The sequence below is a fragment of the Cherax quadricarinatus genome, chromosome 77, assembly GCF_038502225.1.
Source record: "Cherax quadricarinatus isolate ZL_2023a chromosome 77, ASM3850222v1, whole genome shotgun sequence".
NCBI classification, from domain to species: domain Eukaryota; kingdom Metazoa; phylum Arthropoda; class Malacostraca; order Decapoda; family Parastacidae; genus Cherax; species Cherax quadricarinatus.
In genome coordinates this window covers 1,525,770-1,548,087 of record NC_091368.1, presented here as the reverse complement: position 1 = coordinate 1,548,087, position 22,318 = coordinate 1,525,770, and the positions used below count along the sequence as shown (strand labels likewise).

The window sequence follows — 22,318 nt, the reverse complement described above, 5'->3', positions numbered from 1 at the left end:
ATCATTCATTTTACTTGGGCTCGGAAGACTTTCAATCTCAAAATATTCATTTGCAATGGATTTCTAAATTTCCTCTTTTACGGATGGGAATTGGTTATTATTATTATTATTATTAACACATCGGCCGATTCCCACCAAGGCAGGGTGGCCCGAAAAAGGAAAACTTTCATCATCATTCACTCTATCACTGTCTTGCCAGAGGGGTGCTTTATACTACAGTTATAAAACTGCAACATTAACACCCCTCCTTCAGAGCGCAGACACTGTACTTCCCATCTCCAGGACTCAAGTCCGGCCTGCCGGTTTCCCCGAATCCTTTCATAAATGTTACTTTGCACACACTCCAACAGCGAGAGGCTGAAAGTCCATGCCTCTCGCACACGAAACCTCCTTTATCCCCTCCCTCCAACCTTTCCTAGGCCGACCCCTACCTCGCCTTCCCTCCATCACCTCAACAACCCCTTCTCAGCCTTCTGGATAATAGTTTTGGTAATCCCGCACCTCCTCCTAATTTCCAAACTGCGAATTCTTTGCATTATATTCACACTACACATTGCCCTCAGACATGACATCTTCACTGCCTCCAGCCTTCTCCTTGTTACAACATTCATCACCCATGCTTCACATCCATATAAGAGTGTTGGTATAATTATACTCTCATACATTCCCCTCTTTACTTCCACGGACAAAATTCTTTGTCTCCACAGACTCCTAAGTGCACCACTCACCCTTTTCCCCTCATCAATTCTATGATTCACCTCATCTTTCATAGATAGCCGAAATTGGTACCAAGTAAAGTTGATTTCAAAGGATCGTGTAAAAACTTCACAATAGACTTCGTAATTAATCAATTAATTAATTAATTAATTAATTAATTAATTAATTAATTTCTTCGAAATTAATCAATTATAGTTAAATCAACTTAAACTTACGATATCCAGAAACCTTCGAGATCACAAAGAAGTTCTGTGAAGAGGTTTCTTCGTTTATCAGTAAAAATGACAATTTTACAAATACAGATACTTCCTTACACGTATTGTCTGTTCAACCTGTAATAAATTGGAACCTTGGTATCGTGTCACAAATAGTTTATGATAACGACAAGTTGATGAGCAGGACATACTCATATGTACAACACTTAGGAATCTTCTACTGCCTCCAGCATTATCACCTCTGTATTTGGCATTACCGATACCTAAGTGTGGTACCTGGGTGTTAGTTAACTGTAGCAGGCGGCATCCTGGAGGACAGCATACCCTAGATATACCTGGGCACTGAACTGACGAGAGATAACAGCTTCAAGCCTGTAAATTCAACCGTGCTAAAAAAAAATTGCCGAACAGAATTGCAAGTAAGAAAATGAAGAGTATCGTGGGGGATGGAACAATACTTTCCAGAGTCTCACGCTGCCAAATATGTCACGAATATACGTATAAAACAGCGTAAAAGACCATCATGATATAACATTGCACAAGTGCTACATGTATGATTAACTGAATTATTCTTACCTTGAATGTGATGAAATGAATCATTCTTACTCTGGATATAAGGAATCGAATCATGCTTAGAGTATGATACAATGAATTTTTCTCACTTCCAGTGTGATGAAATTAATGATTCTTATTTTGAGTGTGATGATATGAATAATTTTCCTGAGACAGTGATGTAATTAATCATTCTTACCCTGAGTATAATCTGAGGAATCATTCTTACCTTGTGCAAATAACTCACACAGGAGAATGAAGCTTATGATGACGTTGTTAAAGTGTCATTCTCCTTAGTGCGAGTTATTTGTGCAGGAAGCGACGCCATTTGCCCCTTCTGAGACGGTTGGGTCCCTCAGGGCTGAAAGGGGCTGAAGGGTGCTGAATATCCCCCCCTTCCTGGAGAAAATTTCTCCACATCACTGGTCAATAAAAAAAAATAGTTGCCAAAGATTTTTGAAGGTATTTAGGATATTTTGGGGCTGCTGAATTCGAAAATAGGTTTTCCAGATTGTCTCTAGTTTGTGAGATATTGAATACCTACCCTCAATTTACAGGAAATTTAGCCACAACCCGTGTATATGTAGTGACTATTTATATATACTGATAGTTTTAATTAAGATTACAATTTTATTTTTAAATGATTTAATATTTAACGAATGGAGTTGTATCAGCAACGACCACCTGACAATATTGTAACCTTTATCTTGTTATTTTTACCAGATGAACTTGAGTTCTTCACGAAGAGTCTGCTTGAACAATCCCATCCCATTTTGCTACGTTTGTGGCGAATACTCTTTGCAGAAAGAAAGAAAAGGCATCACATATTTTGTAAAACCAGTTTATCTTGCTTATTTTTGAGTGGCACTTGGAGAACAAGACAAGTCTTGGACTCCCCATATGGTTGCAAAACCTGTGTAGAATGCTGACTACAGTGGAAATATAGACAAAGGAAAACTTTAAATTTCAGTGTGCGTATGGTGTGGAGAGAACCGAAAAACCACCACTACGATTGTTATCTCTGCATGGTGATTGTGAAAGGTTGCAAGTGATACAATAGTGTCAAGTGGGAATATCCTGATTTGGAATCAGCAAGGAGACTTGTGCAACACAATAAAGATGTTACCATACCAGTGTTTACAACACTGTCTGACCTTCCGTTGTCAGATGTTGAAGAAACTCAGGGCTTAGGATGTAACACAGATGATAGCAGTGGAAGTGAATATGAAGTAAGCATTTCAACTTCCCAGCAGTTCTCCCATGAAGAGCTCAGTGATCTGATACGTGACCTCAGTTTGTCAAAGCAAACATCTGAACTTTTAGCATCCACACTAAAAGAAAAGAACTGTCTACAACAAGAAGTTAAAATAACAACTTATTAGGCAAGAGAGGTGGAACTCCTTCATTACTTCAGCCAAGATAAAGAACTTGAATACTGCAATTCCATCTCTGGACTTCTTCTTCGAATGGGACTTAAATATCGACTAGGAGATTGGCGGCTGTTTATAGACAGCTCCATTAGAAGCTTGAAATGTGTCTCATTGCACAATGGTAACCAAAATGCATTTCTTCCAATTGCTCACTCAACAAATCTGTGCTGATAACCAACAGAAAAAATCATAAAAGCAATGTTTACATACGCACTAATTAGTGGTATCTGAATTATCTTCCTATGTCAGCTGTTATTATATATAATGAAGTACTACCATGTATTACATGATTTGGCTTTTGCATGATCTAAAAATAAAATCAATGCGATTTGTAAGTCACCCCCGCCTGATCAATATATTTTTCATATCTTTTGCATTTAACAATGGGATACCAAATCTGTCAAGCAAAACCGATGACATATTCGGAATAAGCACCACAAACTTACCCTAAAAACCGTGGTAAAGTACTATGGACTATAATACACAGTTGCAGTTCGAGCCTGTGGACGTAGAGACAATTTTTGTAAATAATTTCACCTGTTTGCGAATTGTTAAGCATTATATATATATATATATATATATATATATATATATATATATATATATATATATATATATATATATATATATATATATATATATATATATATATATATATATATATATATATATATATATATATATATATATTTGAATATTAGTCACAGTAATTGCAGATAATATTTACGTGTTGACAATGATATGTAGTTACCTGGGGTACAATATAATATTTAATATCCGGTGCTTTGTCATAATGAGTCAACTCTTATGTCTGTGGCCTTTACGCTGGCTTTATAAATCTATGTTACAATTAAAATAAATTGGCGTTCTTGAGCCGAGTAATAATTCATATTATTCTTTTTCACCATAAAATATAAGAAAGTCAGAGGGAAAAAATGGCTGTATCAATGACCACTGTTATTTTAACGTGTGTGTGTGTGTGTGTGTGTGTGTGTGTTTACTCACCTAGTTGTACTCACCTAGTTGAGGTTGCAGGGGTCGAGTCCTAGCTCCTGGCCCCGCCTCTTCACTGGACGCTACTAGGTCACTCTCCCTGAGCCGTGAGCTTTATCATACCTCTGCTTAAAGCTATGTATGGATCCTGCCTCTACTACATCGCTTCCCAAACTATTCCACTTCCTGACTACTCTGTGGCTGAAGAAATACTTCCTAACATCCCTGTGATTCATCTGTGTCTTCAGCTTTCAACTGTGTTCCCTTGTTGCTGTGTTATATCTCTATGGAACATCCTACTGCTGCTGCTACTACTACTACTACTACTACTACTTCTACTACTACTACTACTACTACCACTACTATTACTACTACTACTGCTACTGCTGCTGCTATTACTACTACTACTACTACTACTACTACTACTACGACTACGACTACTACTACTAGTACTACTGGTGGTGGTGGTGGTGGTGCTGCTGCTGCTACTACTGCTGCTGCTGCTACTTATACTACCACTGCTACTATTACTGTTACTACTGCTACTACTGCTGCTACTACTGCTACTACTACTACCACTACCACTGCTACTACTACTGCTACTACTACTACTGCTACTACTACTACTACTACTACTACTACTACTACTACTACTACTACTACTACTACTAATAATAATAATAATAATAATAATAATAACAAAAATAATAATAATAATAATAATAATAATAATAATAATAATAATAATAATAATGAAGAAACTGTTTTAAATTATTTTTTTCATATTTATAGAAACACGCAGATGTATAGAAGTGTTATAGAAGTTTATAGAAATGTTTCCAGATATATACAACAGTCGGCCACTGGGTTCAAACAATAACAGTGTTCTTTTCTTCGGACATTGATTTAGAACCTCGTCTAAGAAACAAAGAATCAAAGAAAGAGATATTAGACACATTAGTAACGCTGGAGGATTGATAACGCAGGATAATGTAAGAAAGTCGAATCGTGTAACGTTACCACTTGAGGATTTTGTTTGAGGACCTTTTTCCTAGTCAAGGGACAAGCCACTCATAATCAAGACTGTGGGACTATCCATCTTCAATTGTGACTAATAGACTGACCATTTATAATCAAGGCATCGGGACTGATCACTCTTAATCGGCACTAATAGATTGACCGCTTATAATCAAGGCTATGCGACTGACCACCTTTAATCGAAACTAATAGACTGACCACGCATAATCAAGGCTGTGGGATTGACCACCTTCAGACGAGGCTAAGGGACTGACCACAGTCAATCAGACAAAGGGGCTGAGCTACCAAGGCTGACAATGGTCACCTCAAAATTCTCTCTCCACTTCTATTAGACTGAAGATGTCTGCTGCACAAGCGAAAAGTTCCTGCAATAAAGATACCTAAGTCTTGCACATGTGTCTTATTCACCTTCCCCCAGGATGCATAAGTACTAGTCGTAGGTACCTATTTACTATGCATCTACATGTACCGTGAGGTAACCGCAGGAGCAGCTATTAGCAGACTTGCACGTAGGTCATTCGCAGCACACGGACTATACATAAAGTCCTAAGTTAGGTCTCTAATCTAGACTAGTTGTTTATAGAAACTTATAAGGCGGAAAAAACAATGTCGGCTATGTTAGGTTGGGTTGGGTTGGGTTGGGTTGAGTTGGGGTGGGTTGGGTTGGGTTAGGTTAGGTTAGGTTAGATTAGGTTTGGTTGGGTTAGGTTAGGTTAGGGTATGTTAGGTTAGGTTGAGTTAGTTTAGGTTAGGTTAGGTTAGGTTAGGTTAGGTTAGGCTAGGTTAGGTTAGGTTAGGTTAGGTTAGGTTAGGTTAGGCTAGGTTAGGTTAGGTTAGGTTAGGTTAGGTTAGGTTAGGCTAGGTTAGGTTAGGTTAGGTTAGGTTAGGTTAGGCTAGGTTAGGTTAGGTTAGGTTAGGTTAGGTTAGGCTAGGTTAGGTTAGGTTAGGTTAGGTTAGGTTAGGTTAGGTTAGGTTAGGTTAGGCTAGGTTAGGTTAGATTAGGTTAGGTTAGGTTAGGTTAGGTTAGGTTAGGCTAGGTTAGGTTAGGTTAGGTTAGGCTAGGCTAGGTTAGGTTAGGTTAGGTTAGGTTAGGTTAGGTTAGGCTAGGTTAGGTTAGGTTAGGTTAGGTTAGGCTAGGTTAGGTTAGGTTAGGTTAGGTTAGGTTAGGTTAGGCTAGGTTAGGTTAGGTTAGGTTAGGTTAGGTTAGGTTAGGCTAGGTTAGGTTAGGTTAGGTTAGGCTAGGCTAGGTTAGGTTAGGTTAGGTTAGGTTAGGTTAGGTTAGGTTAGGTTAGGTTAGGTTAGGTTAGGTTAGGTTAGGTTAGGTTAGGTTAAGTTAGGCTAAGTTAGGTTAGGTTAGGTTAGGTTAGGTTAAGTTAGGTTAGGTTAGGTTAGGTTAGGTTAGGTTAGGTTAAGTTAGGTTAGGTTAGGTTAGGTTAGGTTAGGTTAAGTTAGGTTAGGTTAGGTTAGGTTAGGTTAGGTTAGGTTAAGTTAGGTTAGGTTAGGTTAGGTTAGGTTAGGTTAAGTTAGGTTAGGTTAGGTTAGGTTAGGTTAGGTTAGGTTAGGTTAAGTTAGGTTAGGTTAGGTTAGGTTAGGTTAGGTTAAGTTAGGTTAGGTTAGGTTAGGTTAGGTTAGGTTAAGTTAGGTTAGGTTAGGTTAGGTTAGGTTAGGTTAAGTTAGGTTAGGTTAGGTTTGGCGGACAAAACAATATCTGTTAGGTGGTGAAATCATTTTTTTTCCTACTCTTTAATGTTTATTGGATATTATTTTCATTTCTTGCATTCTAATCCGTTCATCACTGAATAAACAAAATATATTACGCTTCGTAAGACTGAAATCATTTGTCTATTGTTTTATTACTATTGTTGGGCGAAGAATAAGTCACAACACAGTGGCTGGAGCAACTCACAGCTACTTTGAAATTTAGAGAGGAAAACCTTAAAATATATTTCAATCCATCTGGGACCATTATCAGATCCAATACATACATATATATATATATATATATATATATATATATATATATATATATATATATATATATATATATATATATATATATATATATATATATATATATATATATATATATATATATATATATATATACATACATATATATATATATATATATATATATATATATATATATATATATATATATATATATATATATATATATATATATATATATATATATATATATATGTCAGTGCCATCACCGAATGGGAGACTCTTGCTGCTCCAGCACCAAACCCTAGTGCAGCACTGGCTCACAAACAGTCAAGCTGGGATAGCCCAATTGCTGAAAAGGTGCTTGCCAACATGCTCAGGGCTGCAACATCAGATAGGGAGATTGCCCGTCTCCAGGCTGTGAGTGCACCTCACTCCGGGGACTTCCTCCAAACAGTTCCCATATCGGCAATGGGAACGCGACTCGACCCTAAGACCCTCCGTATTGCAGTGGCTCTGCGCCTTGCTGCCCCAATTCACACAGAATATATGTGTATTTGCGGCGAAGTGCAAGCAGACCAATACGGTCTACATGGTCTCAACTGTTCCAAAACCAAGGGCTGGCATGCAAGACACAATGAGGTCAACGACATCATTAAGAGAACCCTTGCTACAGCTGGATGCCCTGCCGAGAGGGAGCCACGATCACTTGCAGCAAACAACACCCACAACCCAGCAAACCGCCCCGACGGGATCACCATCTATCCTTGGAAGAATGGCAAGCTCTTAGCATGGGACTATACCTGTGTGTCCACACTGGCTGGCACCTATATCCATCACAGTGTGGGGCGACAGGGAGGAGCTGCTGACCACAGGGAGGAGTACAAGATCAGCAAGTACAGGGACATTAGCCAACAGTATCAATTTGTCCCAGTGGGATCAGAGACCTTGGGATCATGGGGAAAAAATGCCACACGTTTCCTTAAAGAATTGGGTTCCAGACTCATCGACGCCACCAGGGACCCAAGGGCAGCCACTTTCATGTTCCAGCGCCTCAGCGTCGCCATCCAGAGGGGAAATGCTTGCTGCATACTTGGTTCACGTCCAGCCTCGGAGGAGCTGGAGGAAATTCATCATCTTTGATACATTGTGCCATTGTATTCATGTTTATGTTTTTTTCTGTAAATGTATTTTGTTTATTAATAAATGTTCACATAGAATATAAATATAGGGGGTGGTAGGAGAAGAAAATATTCAAACAGCTCCGGGGAGAACCTTGAGTTTTCCCTGAGGTACGTTTATTGTCTTCTCTGAGGATGAGGGTCCCCATTCCAGCTATAGAGGTGGTACTTCCCTATATTTTATTGATAAAAAAAAATATATATATATATATATATATACATATATATACATATATATACATATATATATATATTATATACATATATATATATATACATATATATATATATATACTTTTCTCAAGGTTGATGGACTGATTACCTCACAGTTTCAACTTAAATGGACCGATAAAGCCCTTGGTTAGCGACACGTCTCTATAACAAGTGTCTCATTCATCAAAGTGCTGTTTTTTCGAAATCATGCAAAAGTAGCGGCCAAAATATTTCACAAAGATTCATATCCAAAACGTGAGTCAGTTACGCATTATTGATGCTATGTTTGAATAAGTAATATTAAAGTATTATTCTGTATCAAGATGGTCATGCTCATCGATAACTGTAAATATTAGTATTAATTAACTTCTCGCATTCTCTAGGCTGGAGAAAATCTGCAATTCCTCTGCAAGAGTTTCATAAGATTCGTCGTAAGCTTTACTTCTTAGTCGCTGGACAATCCGGTTTTTCTTATAGCCTTAAATGCAGTGACCAAAAACTGCAGGGATTTTATAGTCTGTGATGTATCATCGATATACAAAATATGCACGACTTTCCCTAATCGAATCTCTAGTTATCTATCCATGAAGGAAAGACAGTGCGGAAGACGACTATATTTGGATATACAGTTGTTTCACTCGTAGGAGGTCCCGAGTTATCGTTTACTACAGACATAATACACAAACATGACGGTTGCAATTACAGGACTAGGGGACTCCTACCAGTGAAATATCCTGTAGTGTCGTTTTTTGTAGAGCTTTAGAGACACGTATGACTTGATAAAGAGTTAACAGAGCAATTCTCTTTGTTAGATCGTGTCTTTTGCTTAATATCGTCAGCAGTACGACATTTGAATACAGAGATTAAAAATCTGTTTTCCTTTCATAGTGTCTCGGAACACTGCCTTCGTGGGTTCCCAACATTCACACCTATTGCTACTAGGTTCTGGCTGGCTGGGTAATTGAGTTTAATGTTTGCCGACTACAGGAGGGTCATTAAGGCTTCTTATCACCTGTGTACCACCATTAAAGAATGCTGTAATCTTGAAAATAAAGATTTAAATAAACTCAGTGAATAAACACTAAGAGACATACACTTCTCAGTATATTCCCTGCTTCTAGGTCTTGTTCTTAATTTATTCACAATAGATCTACGATATACGTACAGTAAAATAGGTAACATTTTTTGTTTTGATTTATAATGGTTTGAGCTTATCAACATTGTTATTTAAGTGAGATTTTGAGTGAAATTTACTAATTTCACTATGGAGCCTTAGCGTTATTTATCATTTTTATTGAATAATATAACTTTTATCAATGTGCTGGAACTCTGTAGGAAACTATCATTTCTTATTAAATTAAAAGGCTTCCAGGTGTCCATACATACGTTGAGCCCGTCTACTGGTATGACGGGTCATTATATATGTCTCTGGAGCTAAAGCGAATTTGACTCATGAGCAGAGATACCGGATACGGAAGCAAGCTTTCCTCCGCTCCATCTCCGTCACCTTACTTGACGTTACAACACAATGACGGTAACGAAATCGAGCACCAGTCACCTCTCTGTAGGCAGTCTCATACCTGCATGTTGTTGCAGCAGTTTCATGATCTGTCAGCGTGTTACTGGCGATTTTGTAACAAACACACACACACACACACACACACACACACACACACACACAAAAAAAAAAAAAAAAAAAAAAAAAAAAAAAAAAAAAAAAAAAAAAAAAAAAAAAAAAAAAAAAAAAAAAAAAAGAACTGGAGGACCAAGCAGGGATAACAGGTAAGGCACTACAATGGATCAGGGAATACTTGTCAGGAAGACAGCAGCGAGTCATGGTACGTGGCGAGGTGTCAGAGTGGGCACCTGTGACCAGCGGGGTCCCACAGGGGTCAGTTCTAGGACCAGTGCTGTTTCTGGTATTTGTGAACGACATGACGGAAGGAATAGACTCCGAAGTGTCCCTGTTTGCAGATGACGAGAAGTTGATGAGAAGAATTCACTTGATCGAAGATCAGGCAGAACTACAAAGGGATCTGGACAGGTTGCAGATCTGGTCCAGCAATTGGCTCCTGGAGTTCAACCCCACCAAGTACAAAGTCATGAAGATTGGGGAAGGGCAAAGAAGACCGCAGACGGAGTACAGTGTAGGGGGCAGAGACTACAAACCTCACTCAAGGGAAAAGATCTTTGGGTGAGTATAACATCAGGCACATCTCCTGAAGCGCACATCAACCAAATAACTGCTGCAGCATATGGGCGCCTAGCAAACCTCAGAACAGCATTCCGACATCTTAATAAGGAATCGTTCAGGACCCTGTACACCGTGTACGTTAGGCCTATATTGGAGTATGAGGCGCCAGTTTGAACCCACACCTAGCCAAGCACGTAAAGAAACTAGAGAAAGTGCAAAGGTTTGCAACAAGACTAGTCCCAGAGCTAAAGAGTATGTCCTACGAGGAGAGGTTAAGGGAAACCGACCTGACGACACTGGAGGACAGTAGAGATAGGGGGGACATGATAACGACATACAAAATACTGAGAGGAATTGACAAGGTGGATAAAGACGGAATGTTCCAGAGATGGGACACAGCAACAAGGGGACACAGTTGGAAGTTGAAGACACAGATGAATCACAGGGATGTTAGGAAGTATTTCTTCAGCCACAGAGTAGTCAGGAAGTGGAATAGTTTGAGAAGCGATGTAGTGGAGGCAGAATCCATACATAGCTTTAAGCAGAGGTATAATAAAGCTCACGGTTCAGGGAGAGTGACCTAGTAGCGACCAGTGAAGAGGCGGGACCAGGAGCTAGGACTCGACGCCTGCAACCACAACTAGGGGAGTACAACTAGGTGAGTACACGCATACACACACACACACACACACACATTCTGCAAAGGGAAGTAGTGCTGGCAGGATCCATATATAGCTTTAAGATGAAGTACGATAAGGCTCTTGGAGCAGGTAGAGAGTGGAGTTAGTAGCGACTTGCAGAGTGGTGGGGCCAGGAGCTGTGATTCGACCCCTGCAACCACAAATAGGTGAGTGTATGTGTACTCACCTACATACACACATACACACACACATACACACAGGTGAGTGTGTATGGTGTAGGAGAGTACACACACACACACACACACGGGCCAGGAGCTGCGAATTGGTCCTTGGAACAACATATAGGTAAGTACATTAGAAAGTATTTCTTCGGACTCAGAATAATCAGGAAGTGGAACGACCTGGAGGGTGAAGTAATGGAGGGAGGATCAATACATAGCTTGACGAAAAGGTACGATAAGACTCTCAAAGCTAGGAGACAGGGAACCTAGTAGTGACCAGCGAAGAAGCGGGGGCCAGGAGCTGAGACTCGATCCCTGCAGCCACATTTAGGTGAGCACACACACACACACAAACACCAGTTTTATACACACATCAGAGATGTATGACCCTTGTGGGTTTAGCGCTTAGTACGGATTATGATAATAACTTACACACGAACACCATTATTACACACGAACACCAGTGTAACACACAAACATAAGCCACACAAACAGCAGTGTAACACAAAGACCAGTGTAACACACAAACATTAGCCACAAAAACACCAGTGTAACACGCAAACACCAGTGTAACACACAAACATAAGCCTCACAAACACCAGTGTAACACACAAACACCAGTGTAACACACAAACATCAGTGTAACACACAAACACCAGTGTAACACAAAAACACCAGATTAACACACAAACATCAGTGTAACACACGAACCCCAGTGTATCACACAAACATCAGTGTAACATACAAACGCCAGTGTAACATACAAACATCAATGTAACACACAAACATCAGTGTAACATACAAACACCAGTGTAACACAAAAACACCAGTGTAACACACAAACATCAGTGTAACACACGAACCCCAGTGTATCACACAAACATCAGTGTAACATACAAACACCAGTGTAACATACAAACACCAGTGTAACATACAAACATCAGTGTAGCACAAAAGCATCAGTGTAACACACAAACACCAGTGTAACGCAAAAACACTAGTGTAGCACACAAACATCAGTGTAACACACAAACACCAGTGTAACACACAAACATCAGTGTAGCACACAAACATTAGTCACACAAACACCAGTGTAACATACAAACACCAGTGTGACACCAGTGACACACAGAAACACCAGTGTAACAAACAAACACTAGTGTTACACACCGGTGTAACACAAACACAGCGTTACACACAAGCACAGTGTTACACACACAGTGTTACACACAAGCACAGTGTTACACACAAACACAGTGTTACACACAAACACAGTGTTACGCACAAACATAGTGTTACACACAAACACAGTGTTACACACAAACACAGTGTTACACACACAGTGTTACACACAAACACAGTGTTACACACACAGTGTTACACACAAACACAGTGTTACACACAAACGCAGTGTTACACACAAACACAGTGTTGCACACACAGTGTTACACACAAACACAGTGTTGCACACACAGTGTTACACACACAGTGTTACACACAAACACAGTGCTACACACACAGTGTTACACACAAACACAGTGTTACACATACAGTGTTACACACACACAGTGTTACACACAAACACAGTGTTACACACACAGTGTTACACACAAACACAGTGTTGCACACACAGTGTTACACACAAATACAGTGTTGCACACACAGTGTTACACACACAGTGTTACACACAAACACAGTATTACACACACAGTGTTACACACAAACACAGTGTTACACACACAGTGTTACACACAAACACAGTGTTACACACAAACACAGTATTACACACACAGTGTTACACACAAACACAGTGTTACACACAGTGTTACACACAAACACAGTGTTACACACAGTGTTACACACAAACACAGTGTTACACACACAGTGTTACACACAAACACAGTGTTGCACACACAGTGTTACACACAAACACAGTGTTACACACACAGTGTTACACACAAACAGAGTGTTACACACACAGTGTTACACACAAACACAGTGTTGCACACACAGTGTTACACACAAACACAGTGTTACACACACAGTGTTGCACACAAACACAGTGTTACACACACAGTGTTACACACAAACACAGTGTTACACACACAGTGTTACACACAAACACAGTGTTACACACAAATACAGTGTTACACACAAACACAGTGTTACACACAGTGTTACGCACAACCACAGTGTTACACACACAGTGTTACACACAAACACAGTGTTACACACAAACACAGTGTTACACACAAACACAGTGTTACACACAGTGTTACACACAAACACAGTGTTACACACACAGTGTTACACACAAACGCAGTGTTACACACAAACACAGTGTTACACACACAGTGTTACACACACAGTGTTACACACAAACACCGTGTTACACACACAGTGTTACACACAAACACAGTGTTACACACAGTGTTACACACAAACACAGTGTTACACACAAACACAGTGTTACACACACAGTGTTACACACAAACACCGTGTTACACACACAGTGTTACACACAAACACAGTGTTACATACAGTGTTACACACAAACACAGTGTTACACACACAGTGTTACACACAAACACAGTGTTGCACACACAGTGTTACACACACAGTGTTACACACAAACACAGTGTTACACACACAGTGTTACACACAAACACAGTGTAACACACACAGTGTTACACACAAACACAGTGTTGCACACACAGTGTTACACACAAACACAGTGTTACACACACAGTGTTGCACACAAACACAGTGTTACACACACAGTGTTACACACAAACACAGTGTTACACACACAGTGTTACACAAAAACACAGTGTTACACACAAATACAGTGTTACACACAAACACAGTGTTACACACAGTGTTACGCACAACCACAGTGCTACACACACAGTGTTACACACAAACACAGTGTTACACACAAACACAGTGTTACACACAAACACAGTGTTACACACAACCACAGTGTTACACACAGTGTTACACACAAACACAGTGTTACACACAGTGTTACACACAAACACATTGTTACACACAGTGTTACGGACAACCACAGTGTTACACACACAGTGTTACACACAAACACAGTGTTACACACAGTGTTACACACAAACACAGTGTTACACACAGTGTTACACACAAACACAGTGTTACACACAGTGTTACACACAAACACAGTGTTACAAACAAACACAGTGTTACACACAAACGCAGTGTTACACACAAACACAGTGTTACACACACAGTGTTACACACAAACACAGTGTTACACACAAACACAGTGTTACACACAAACACAGTGTTACACACAAACACAGTGTTACACACAAACACAGTGTTACACACACACAGTGTTACACACACACACACACACACACAGTGTTACACACAGTGTTACACACAAACACAGTGTTACACACAAATACAGTGTTACACACAAACACAGTATTACACACAGTGTTACACACAAACACAGTGTTACACACAAACACAGTGTTACACACAAACACAGTGTTACACACAAACACAGTGTTACACACAGTGTTACACACAAACACAGTGTTACACACAGTGTTACACACAAACACAGTGTTACACATAAACACAGTGTTACACACAGTGTTACGCACAACCACAGTGTTACACACAAACACAGTATTACACATAGTGTTACACACAAACACAGTGTTACACACAAACACAGTGTTACACACAGTGTTACACACAAACAGTGTTACACACAAACACAGTGTTACACACAGTGTTACACACAAATACAGTGTTACACACACAGTGTTACACACAAAGACAGTGTTACACACAAACACAGTGTTACACACGGTGTTACACACAAACACAGTGTTACACACAGTGTTACACACAAACATAGTGTTACACACAGTGTTACACACAAACACAGTGTTACACACAAACACAGTGTTACACACAAACACAGTGTTACAAACACAGTGTTACACACAAACACAGTGTTACACACACAGTGTTACACACAAACACAGTGTTACACACAGTGTTACGCACAACCACAGTGTTACACACACAGTGTTACACACAAACACAGTGTTACACACAAACACAGTGTTACACATAGTGTTACACACAAATACAGTGTTACACACAAACACAGTGTTACACACAAACACAGTGTTACACACAGTGTTACGCACAACCACAGTGTTACACACACAGTGTTACACACAAACACAGTGCTACACACAAACACAGTGTTACACACAAACACAGTGTTACACACAAACACAGTGTTACACACACAGTGTTACACACACAGTGTTACACACAAACACAGTGTTACACACAAACACAGTGTTACACACAAACACAGTGTTACACACAGTGTTACACACAAACACAGTGTTACACACAAACACAGTGTTACACACACAATGTTACACACAAATACAGTGTTACACACAAACACAGTGTTACAAACACAGTGTTACACACAAACACAGTGTTACACACACAGTGTTACACACAAACACAGTGTTACACACAAACACAGTGTTACACACAAACACAGTGTTACACACAACCACAGTGTTACACACAGTGTTACACACAAACACAGTGTTACACACAAACACAGTGTTACACACACAGTGTTACACACACAGTGTTACACACACAGTGTTACACACAAACACAGTTTTACACACAAACACAGTGTTACACACAGTGTTACACACAAACACAGTGTTACACACACAGTGTTACACACAAACACAGTGTTACACACACAGTGTTTCACACACAGTGTTACACACACAGTGTTACACACAAACACAGTGTTACACGCACAGTGTTACACACACAGTGTTACACACAAACACAGTGTTACACACACAGTGTTACACACACAGTGTTACACACACAGTGTTACACACACAGTGTTACACACAAACACAGTGTTACACACACAGTGTTACACACACAGTGTTACACACAAACACAGTGTTACAGCAGCTTCCTAAAGAAACACAAATAACAAAAAAAATATAAAAGTAATTGCACAGAATTTCTGCTGTGTTCAACCACTGTATTTTCTCTACCATGATGGTGGATAATAATAGATAAAGTGTTAAACCTGCGTGGGTGGTTCAAGGAGCGGTAAAGGCTCGATCCTCTGTTCGTTAATTGCGGCCCCCGTCGTGCTTTGTTAGTCATGCTGTCGGTAATTACCTCTTGGTGACCTTAAAACAGGCTAAGTGATCAGGGGCTGGACTGTGAATTGCAAACGAAGGGTCGAGTCTTCCCCACTTGTTTAATCGACACTGACATGGCCAGTGTCATGCTATTACGACGTGATCACACTTTCCGAAGGATTTCGCAATGTCTATGTATACTACATATGCATTATGTGTGTCTAGTGCATCCAAGACCATGTCATAGTGATCCAGCAGTTGTGGGAGGCAGGAGCGTCAATCCAAGACCATGTCATAATGGTCCTGTAGTTGTGATTGGAAGAAGCGACCGTCCAAGACCATGTCCTAGTTATCCAGTAGTTGTGAGAGGCAGAAACGACCATCCAAGATCATGTTATAGTGGTCCAGCAGCTGTGAGAGGCAAGAACGACCATTCTAGACCATATCCTAGTTGTCCAGCAGTTGTGAGAGGCAGACGCGACTATTGTAGACCATGTCCTAGTTGTCCAGCAGTTGTGAGAGGCAGGAGCGACCATTCTAGACCATATCCTAGTTGTCCAGCAGTTGTGAGAGGCAGACGCGACTATTGTAGACCATGTCCTAGTTGTCCATTAGATGTGAGAGGCAGGAATGACCATCCAAGACCCTGACATTGTGGTCCAGTAGTTGTGAGAGGCAGGAACGACCATCCAAGACCCTGACATTGTGGTCTAGTAGTTGTGAGAGGCAGGAACGACCATCCAAGACCATGTCATAGTAGTACGGTAGTTGTGAGAGGCAGGAACGACCATCCAAGACCCTGACATTGTGGTCCAGTAGTTGTGAGAGGCAGGAACGACCATCCAAGACCATGTCATAGTAGTACGGTAGTTGTGAGACGCAGGAACGACCATCCAAAACCCTAACATTGTGGTCCAGTAGTTGTGAGAGGCAGGAACGACCATCCAAGACCATGTCATAGTAGTACGGTAGTTGTGAGAGGCAGGAACGACCATCCAAGACCATGTCATAGTAGTACGGTAGTTGTGAGACGCAGGAACGACCATCCAAAACCCTAACATTGTGGTCCAGTAGTTGTGAGAGGCAGGAACGACCATCCAAGACCATGTCATAGTAGAACGGTAGTTGTGAGAGGCAGGAACGACCATCCAAGACCATGTCATAGTAGTACGGTAGTTGTGAGAGGCAGGAACGACCATCCAAGACCATGTCATAGTAGTACGGTAGTTTTGAGAGGCAGGAGCAGATTTTTTTAAATTCTTGTTTTCAATAAATTTTTATTTAGCAAATTTTTATACATTCTTGTTGTCAGCAGATTTTCATACATTCTTGTTTTCAGCAGATTTTTATACATTTTATACAGCCGATTTTATCATGAGATATCTACACCAAGAGGTGTATATATCACTGAGAATATAATTTAATCCCTACTTTACGGATTAAAAGAATCCTGACTGGTAGTAAAAAAATTATTTGCTGCCTTAATAACCCTCGTGTAGTCGATAAGATTTAAACCCTCTTCTTTCCCCTCTTTAGTGAACCATTAATCAAGTTTCAAGTTTTTTTTCTTTTCTTCGAGACATTAAGTTCACGTTGAACTTCCGGTACGTGAAACTATTTTCACTGGAGGACTAATGCTTTGTGCCTGACCTTGTTGATGCTCTGACGACGAGGTATATAAGATGGAGGCAGCTGACAGTAGGTACACTCCCCAGCAGGACACGGTAGGTGTTGATTAACTCGGTGGCGAACCTACATTGTTGGAGCCCTGAAGCTTGAACTGTTAAGGGGGCCCCTTCGCAACCACTTCTCATACAGTAGACCCCAAAATTTTAAATGTGGACTGAAGTTGCTTCTGGGGGCCCTCAGAGATTAGGAGCCCTGAAGCTTAAGCTTCAGTAGCTTCATAGTAGAACCTTCCCTGGAACACCTAGTGATTGTTACTTAAGGGCGTTCTTGTACCGCAGCTGATCCACAGCGTTTTCATGGTGAGACAGTATTTAATAACTGCGGTAGTGTTCTGTTGAAGGAAGCTATATGCACGGATATTTACACTATCAACACCACTATGTGGCCCTGCCAAGCATGGGCCAGTAGGCCTGCTGCAGTGCTTTTACTTTTTATGTTCTATGCGCAGAAAAATGAAAACCGTGGCAATGGTCAAGATATATTATATATTTCAGTTTGCGCACTGGAAATGCACTGATATATCAACACGTAAATCCCAAATGAATGAAAAATTAAACAGTTGCAAGCATAAATGAATGTCATCCTCAGGGGATGAATAATGCATTTAACTGTATATAGAATATTATCAAGGTAGAAGACCTTAATATAACTGTCAATATCTATGTTGCAGATGAAAGCAGTGTTGATTCTCACTGTGGCTGCTGCAGCAGCAGCTCAGTACTACGGCACCTACGGACATGGTGGATATGGTGCTGGTCCACTTGCCAGTAAACTTGTAGGCGGTGGTCACATTGGAGGTACAAGTGTTGGTATTGGCGGTGGTCTTGGCGTTGGCGGTGGTCTTGGCGTTGGCGGTGGTCTTGGCGTTGGCGGTGGTCTTGGCGTTGGCGGTGGTCTGGTCGGTGGGTACGGAAAGGTGAGTAAAAGCAATGAAACATCAAATGAGTAAAATTATTAATTTTGTATATTTAGAAGCATTCATAACACGAAACAAACAGTAAATATAAAGACATGAAGTATATATAAGAGTTTCAAGAAAAACACAAAGTGCAAAGAAAATCTTTGATGCAAGAGGTTCCTTGGATCAAATAACGAGGTTGCTAAATTATTTCTTGAGACCAAAAAATATCAAAGTTAATCGAATGTGTAATGTTTACAGGTGGACTTGAGTGTTGGTGAGAGCGACTACCACTTCTCGTGGCGTCACGACGGAGGCAAGAAGTATGACTGGCATACTGCTAACTATTACTGCTACAGTCTGGGCAAGGGATGGCAGGGCGTCAGCATTGAGACTCCAGAAGAGGACAAAATCATCTCAGGCATCATCTACAAAGGTCAGTAAAACAACAACAATTTTCTAAGTTCACTTTACTTATATTGAAAAAAAATTTCCGCATGAGAAAGTTGATAAAAAAATCATTATTCATAATTATAATAATAATAATAATAATAATAATAATAATAATAATAATAATAATAATAATAACGAAAATACCCTTATTCACACTTTTGTTATTAATCATAATTTTTTGTTATCATGAAAGGGAATGCTGTTTATTATTTTCTTCTCTGATTATGATCAATACTTGCTTGGCATTATTCTCTTATTTAACAAATAAGATACATGTGCAATAAAGATTTTCAGGTATTCCACATATATCTTACTAATGAATTTGCCTTTATTATCTCCTGTAATGATTATTATATTCGTTTTCTTGCCCAGACAAGCTGGAGTACATCTGGACTGGTGGTTACCGTAGTGGCTACGACTTCGCCTGGCCTTCTGGCTATCCCTTCTACGGAATTAACTGGTCTTACACTGGCAGGTGAGTTCTGCACTCATCCACTTCTCCTTTGTAAACTTTAAGCTGAAGTAATTGGTATTTCTATACCGGATAACTATTTAATGGGCTGTTTTGTGTATGACTGACAGCCCTGGAAGTTGTCTGAGGCAATAATTAATAATTATGGCTATATAACTACTGTTTCTGTGTTGATCGAGAGTAATTAACTCTGAAGTGAAGATCATGAGGAATATTTGCTTTATTTTAAAATATTTGAGCGGTGTTCTTTATCTATTTTTAATTAATTTAAGGAAAACAAAATGTTTGTATAAGGTTCTGTAATCCAGTTTCAGTATTAAATTCCTATGATCAACAGAAGCGGTATTTTAAAAAGGTATAAAATACCGACAGGTTGTTAGGTACCTAACAAAAGCAGTATTTATATATATTTTAAGCGTTTCGATGAGGAGCTAAATAATAAGCATGATCATGTGTGGCCCGGTATGTGTTGTTTTCGTGATGAAAACAACACATACCTGAGCATGGGTAGGTAATGGGGAAAATAGATGAAAATGCTGCTCACTGCATTTGAATTCATCATGTCTGCTGTGCTGAGAAAGACACTAATAATTTGTCTTTCTGCCTCAGTGAGGGATTACCTCAACCAGACAACGCTGAGGAAGGGAAGGAGTTCTGTCTGGCAGTTCTTAACAATTTCTACAACGACGGCATCAAATGGCACGACGTTGCTTGCTACCACCCAAAGGCCATCATCTGCGAGCGTCGCGCTTACAAGCTCTATGGCTGAGCTCCCTTGACTCCCTCCCACCTCACGTGGGCTCATATTGCTGATTCTTTGAGACAAAGTGGAAACTTGATAGTCTTGGATGTTGATCACATATTTTATATCTAAAAATCTAATAAATTTACCAACCCTTTATATAATTTTTATATTGACCTAAGAATGGAGAGCACTTAAGCATTATATCTCTTTTGTGTTAGTGTATAACGTGAGGCATTAGAGTCAATGACCACCGTAATTATCAACAGGTTGGACCTAAGTGATGCCAGAACACTCCCTGTACGTAATACATAATAAATTGATCCATAGTCCCCTTCACTATAAATTCACATTTTAATTTAACATGACGTAAAATGTTATGTTTCTTGGAGTGTAATTTTTAACTACGTTGACATTCACAACTGATGCAACATCCCCCTTACTTCTGATTTGTAAACAATGTGCTACAAAGTTTTGGTTTTTCATTTGATGAATCGTAAAGTTTTTGCTGCAGATGCGACAGGTTGAGAGACAGATCTCCTTATAATTATTACTTCTACTGTCGCCAGTATTATATTCGCCTGTAAGCGACTGAAGAAGCCTGTTTAGCATGCAGAATGCCTCTTCACTTTATACTGGGATTCCTATTTATGATAAAGTAGACATTTGTGCAACACTTGGTTATCTATATTGTGGAAATTTTCGTGAGCCAGTGGCTTCTTCAGTCCAATACAAATAATAATGGTTGAAGATCAGGAGTTTGAGGTAATCAGTCCCTTAGCCTGGAGTTGATGTGATCAATCTAACAATCTTGATAAGAGTACAGCATATGTACGAAGGAGCTTATGTACTGTAGATAGGTGAGGTGAAGCAGTCGTAGACGGTGTCACATTGGACAAATCCACAAGTCATGCCCTTGGTAACTGACACTAAGAAACTGGTTTCAAAAGACACATGAGAAAACACTAAGACATACTTATTAGAAAACGTTTCGGTCCTGGAATCTTGATCCAATAAATATGTCCTAGTGTTTGTTCAGTGGCCTTTAACATTAAAACAAATTGCCTTCAATTCCCCCAGCACTCACAACTCATACGTTATTGGCACTTCACCATAAAAATAATAATAATAATAATAATAATAATAATAATAATAATAATAATAATAATAATAATAATAATAATAAAGGATAATATTATTATTATTATTAACAATAATAATAATAATAATAAAGATAATCATATTGTCGTTGATGTTATTGTTATTGCTAGTAGTTGTGCCATCTGTTGTGCTCCAGATGACATTAGCAGATCCTTGGATATATAGTAAAGTAATCCCAGGGAATTCCCCCTTCTTCCCTTAACGGTGGAGGAGCCCAGAACACAGGCTGCTCCACTGTCCTTCGAAGGTTCAACTACTCAGGGCCAGGTCTTACTTTACACCTTCGCACTAACTATTAATACTTTTTTTCTCCTCTCCCCGTTATCTACCCCTGAGTAACTTTAAGCAGAATCGGTC

The 22,318-nt window shown here is 39.6% G+C and overlaps 1 protein-coding gene across 1 annotated transcript; it reads left to right on the top strand.

Moving 5' to 3' along the window:
* Window positions 1–18,228: 18,228 nt before the first annotated feature.
* LOC128702027 (uncharacterized) lies at window positions 18,229–20,950 on the top strand. The gene is made up of 5 exons (XM_053796039.2): window positions 18,229–18,270; window positions 18,906–19,151; window positions 19,395–19,569; window positions 19,959–20,061; window positions 20,668–20,950. The coding sequence occupies exons 1-5, from the start codon at window positions 18,229–18,231 to the stop codon at window positions 20,825–20,827; spliced, it is 726 nt and encodes a 241-aa protein (XP_053652014.2). The 3' UTR covers window positions 20,828–20,950.
* Window positions 20,951–22,318: the final 1,368 nt, after the last annotated feature.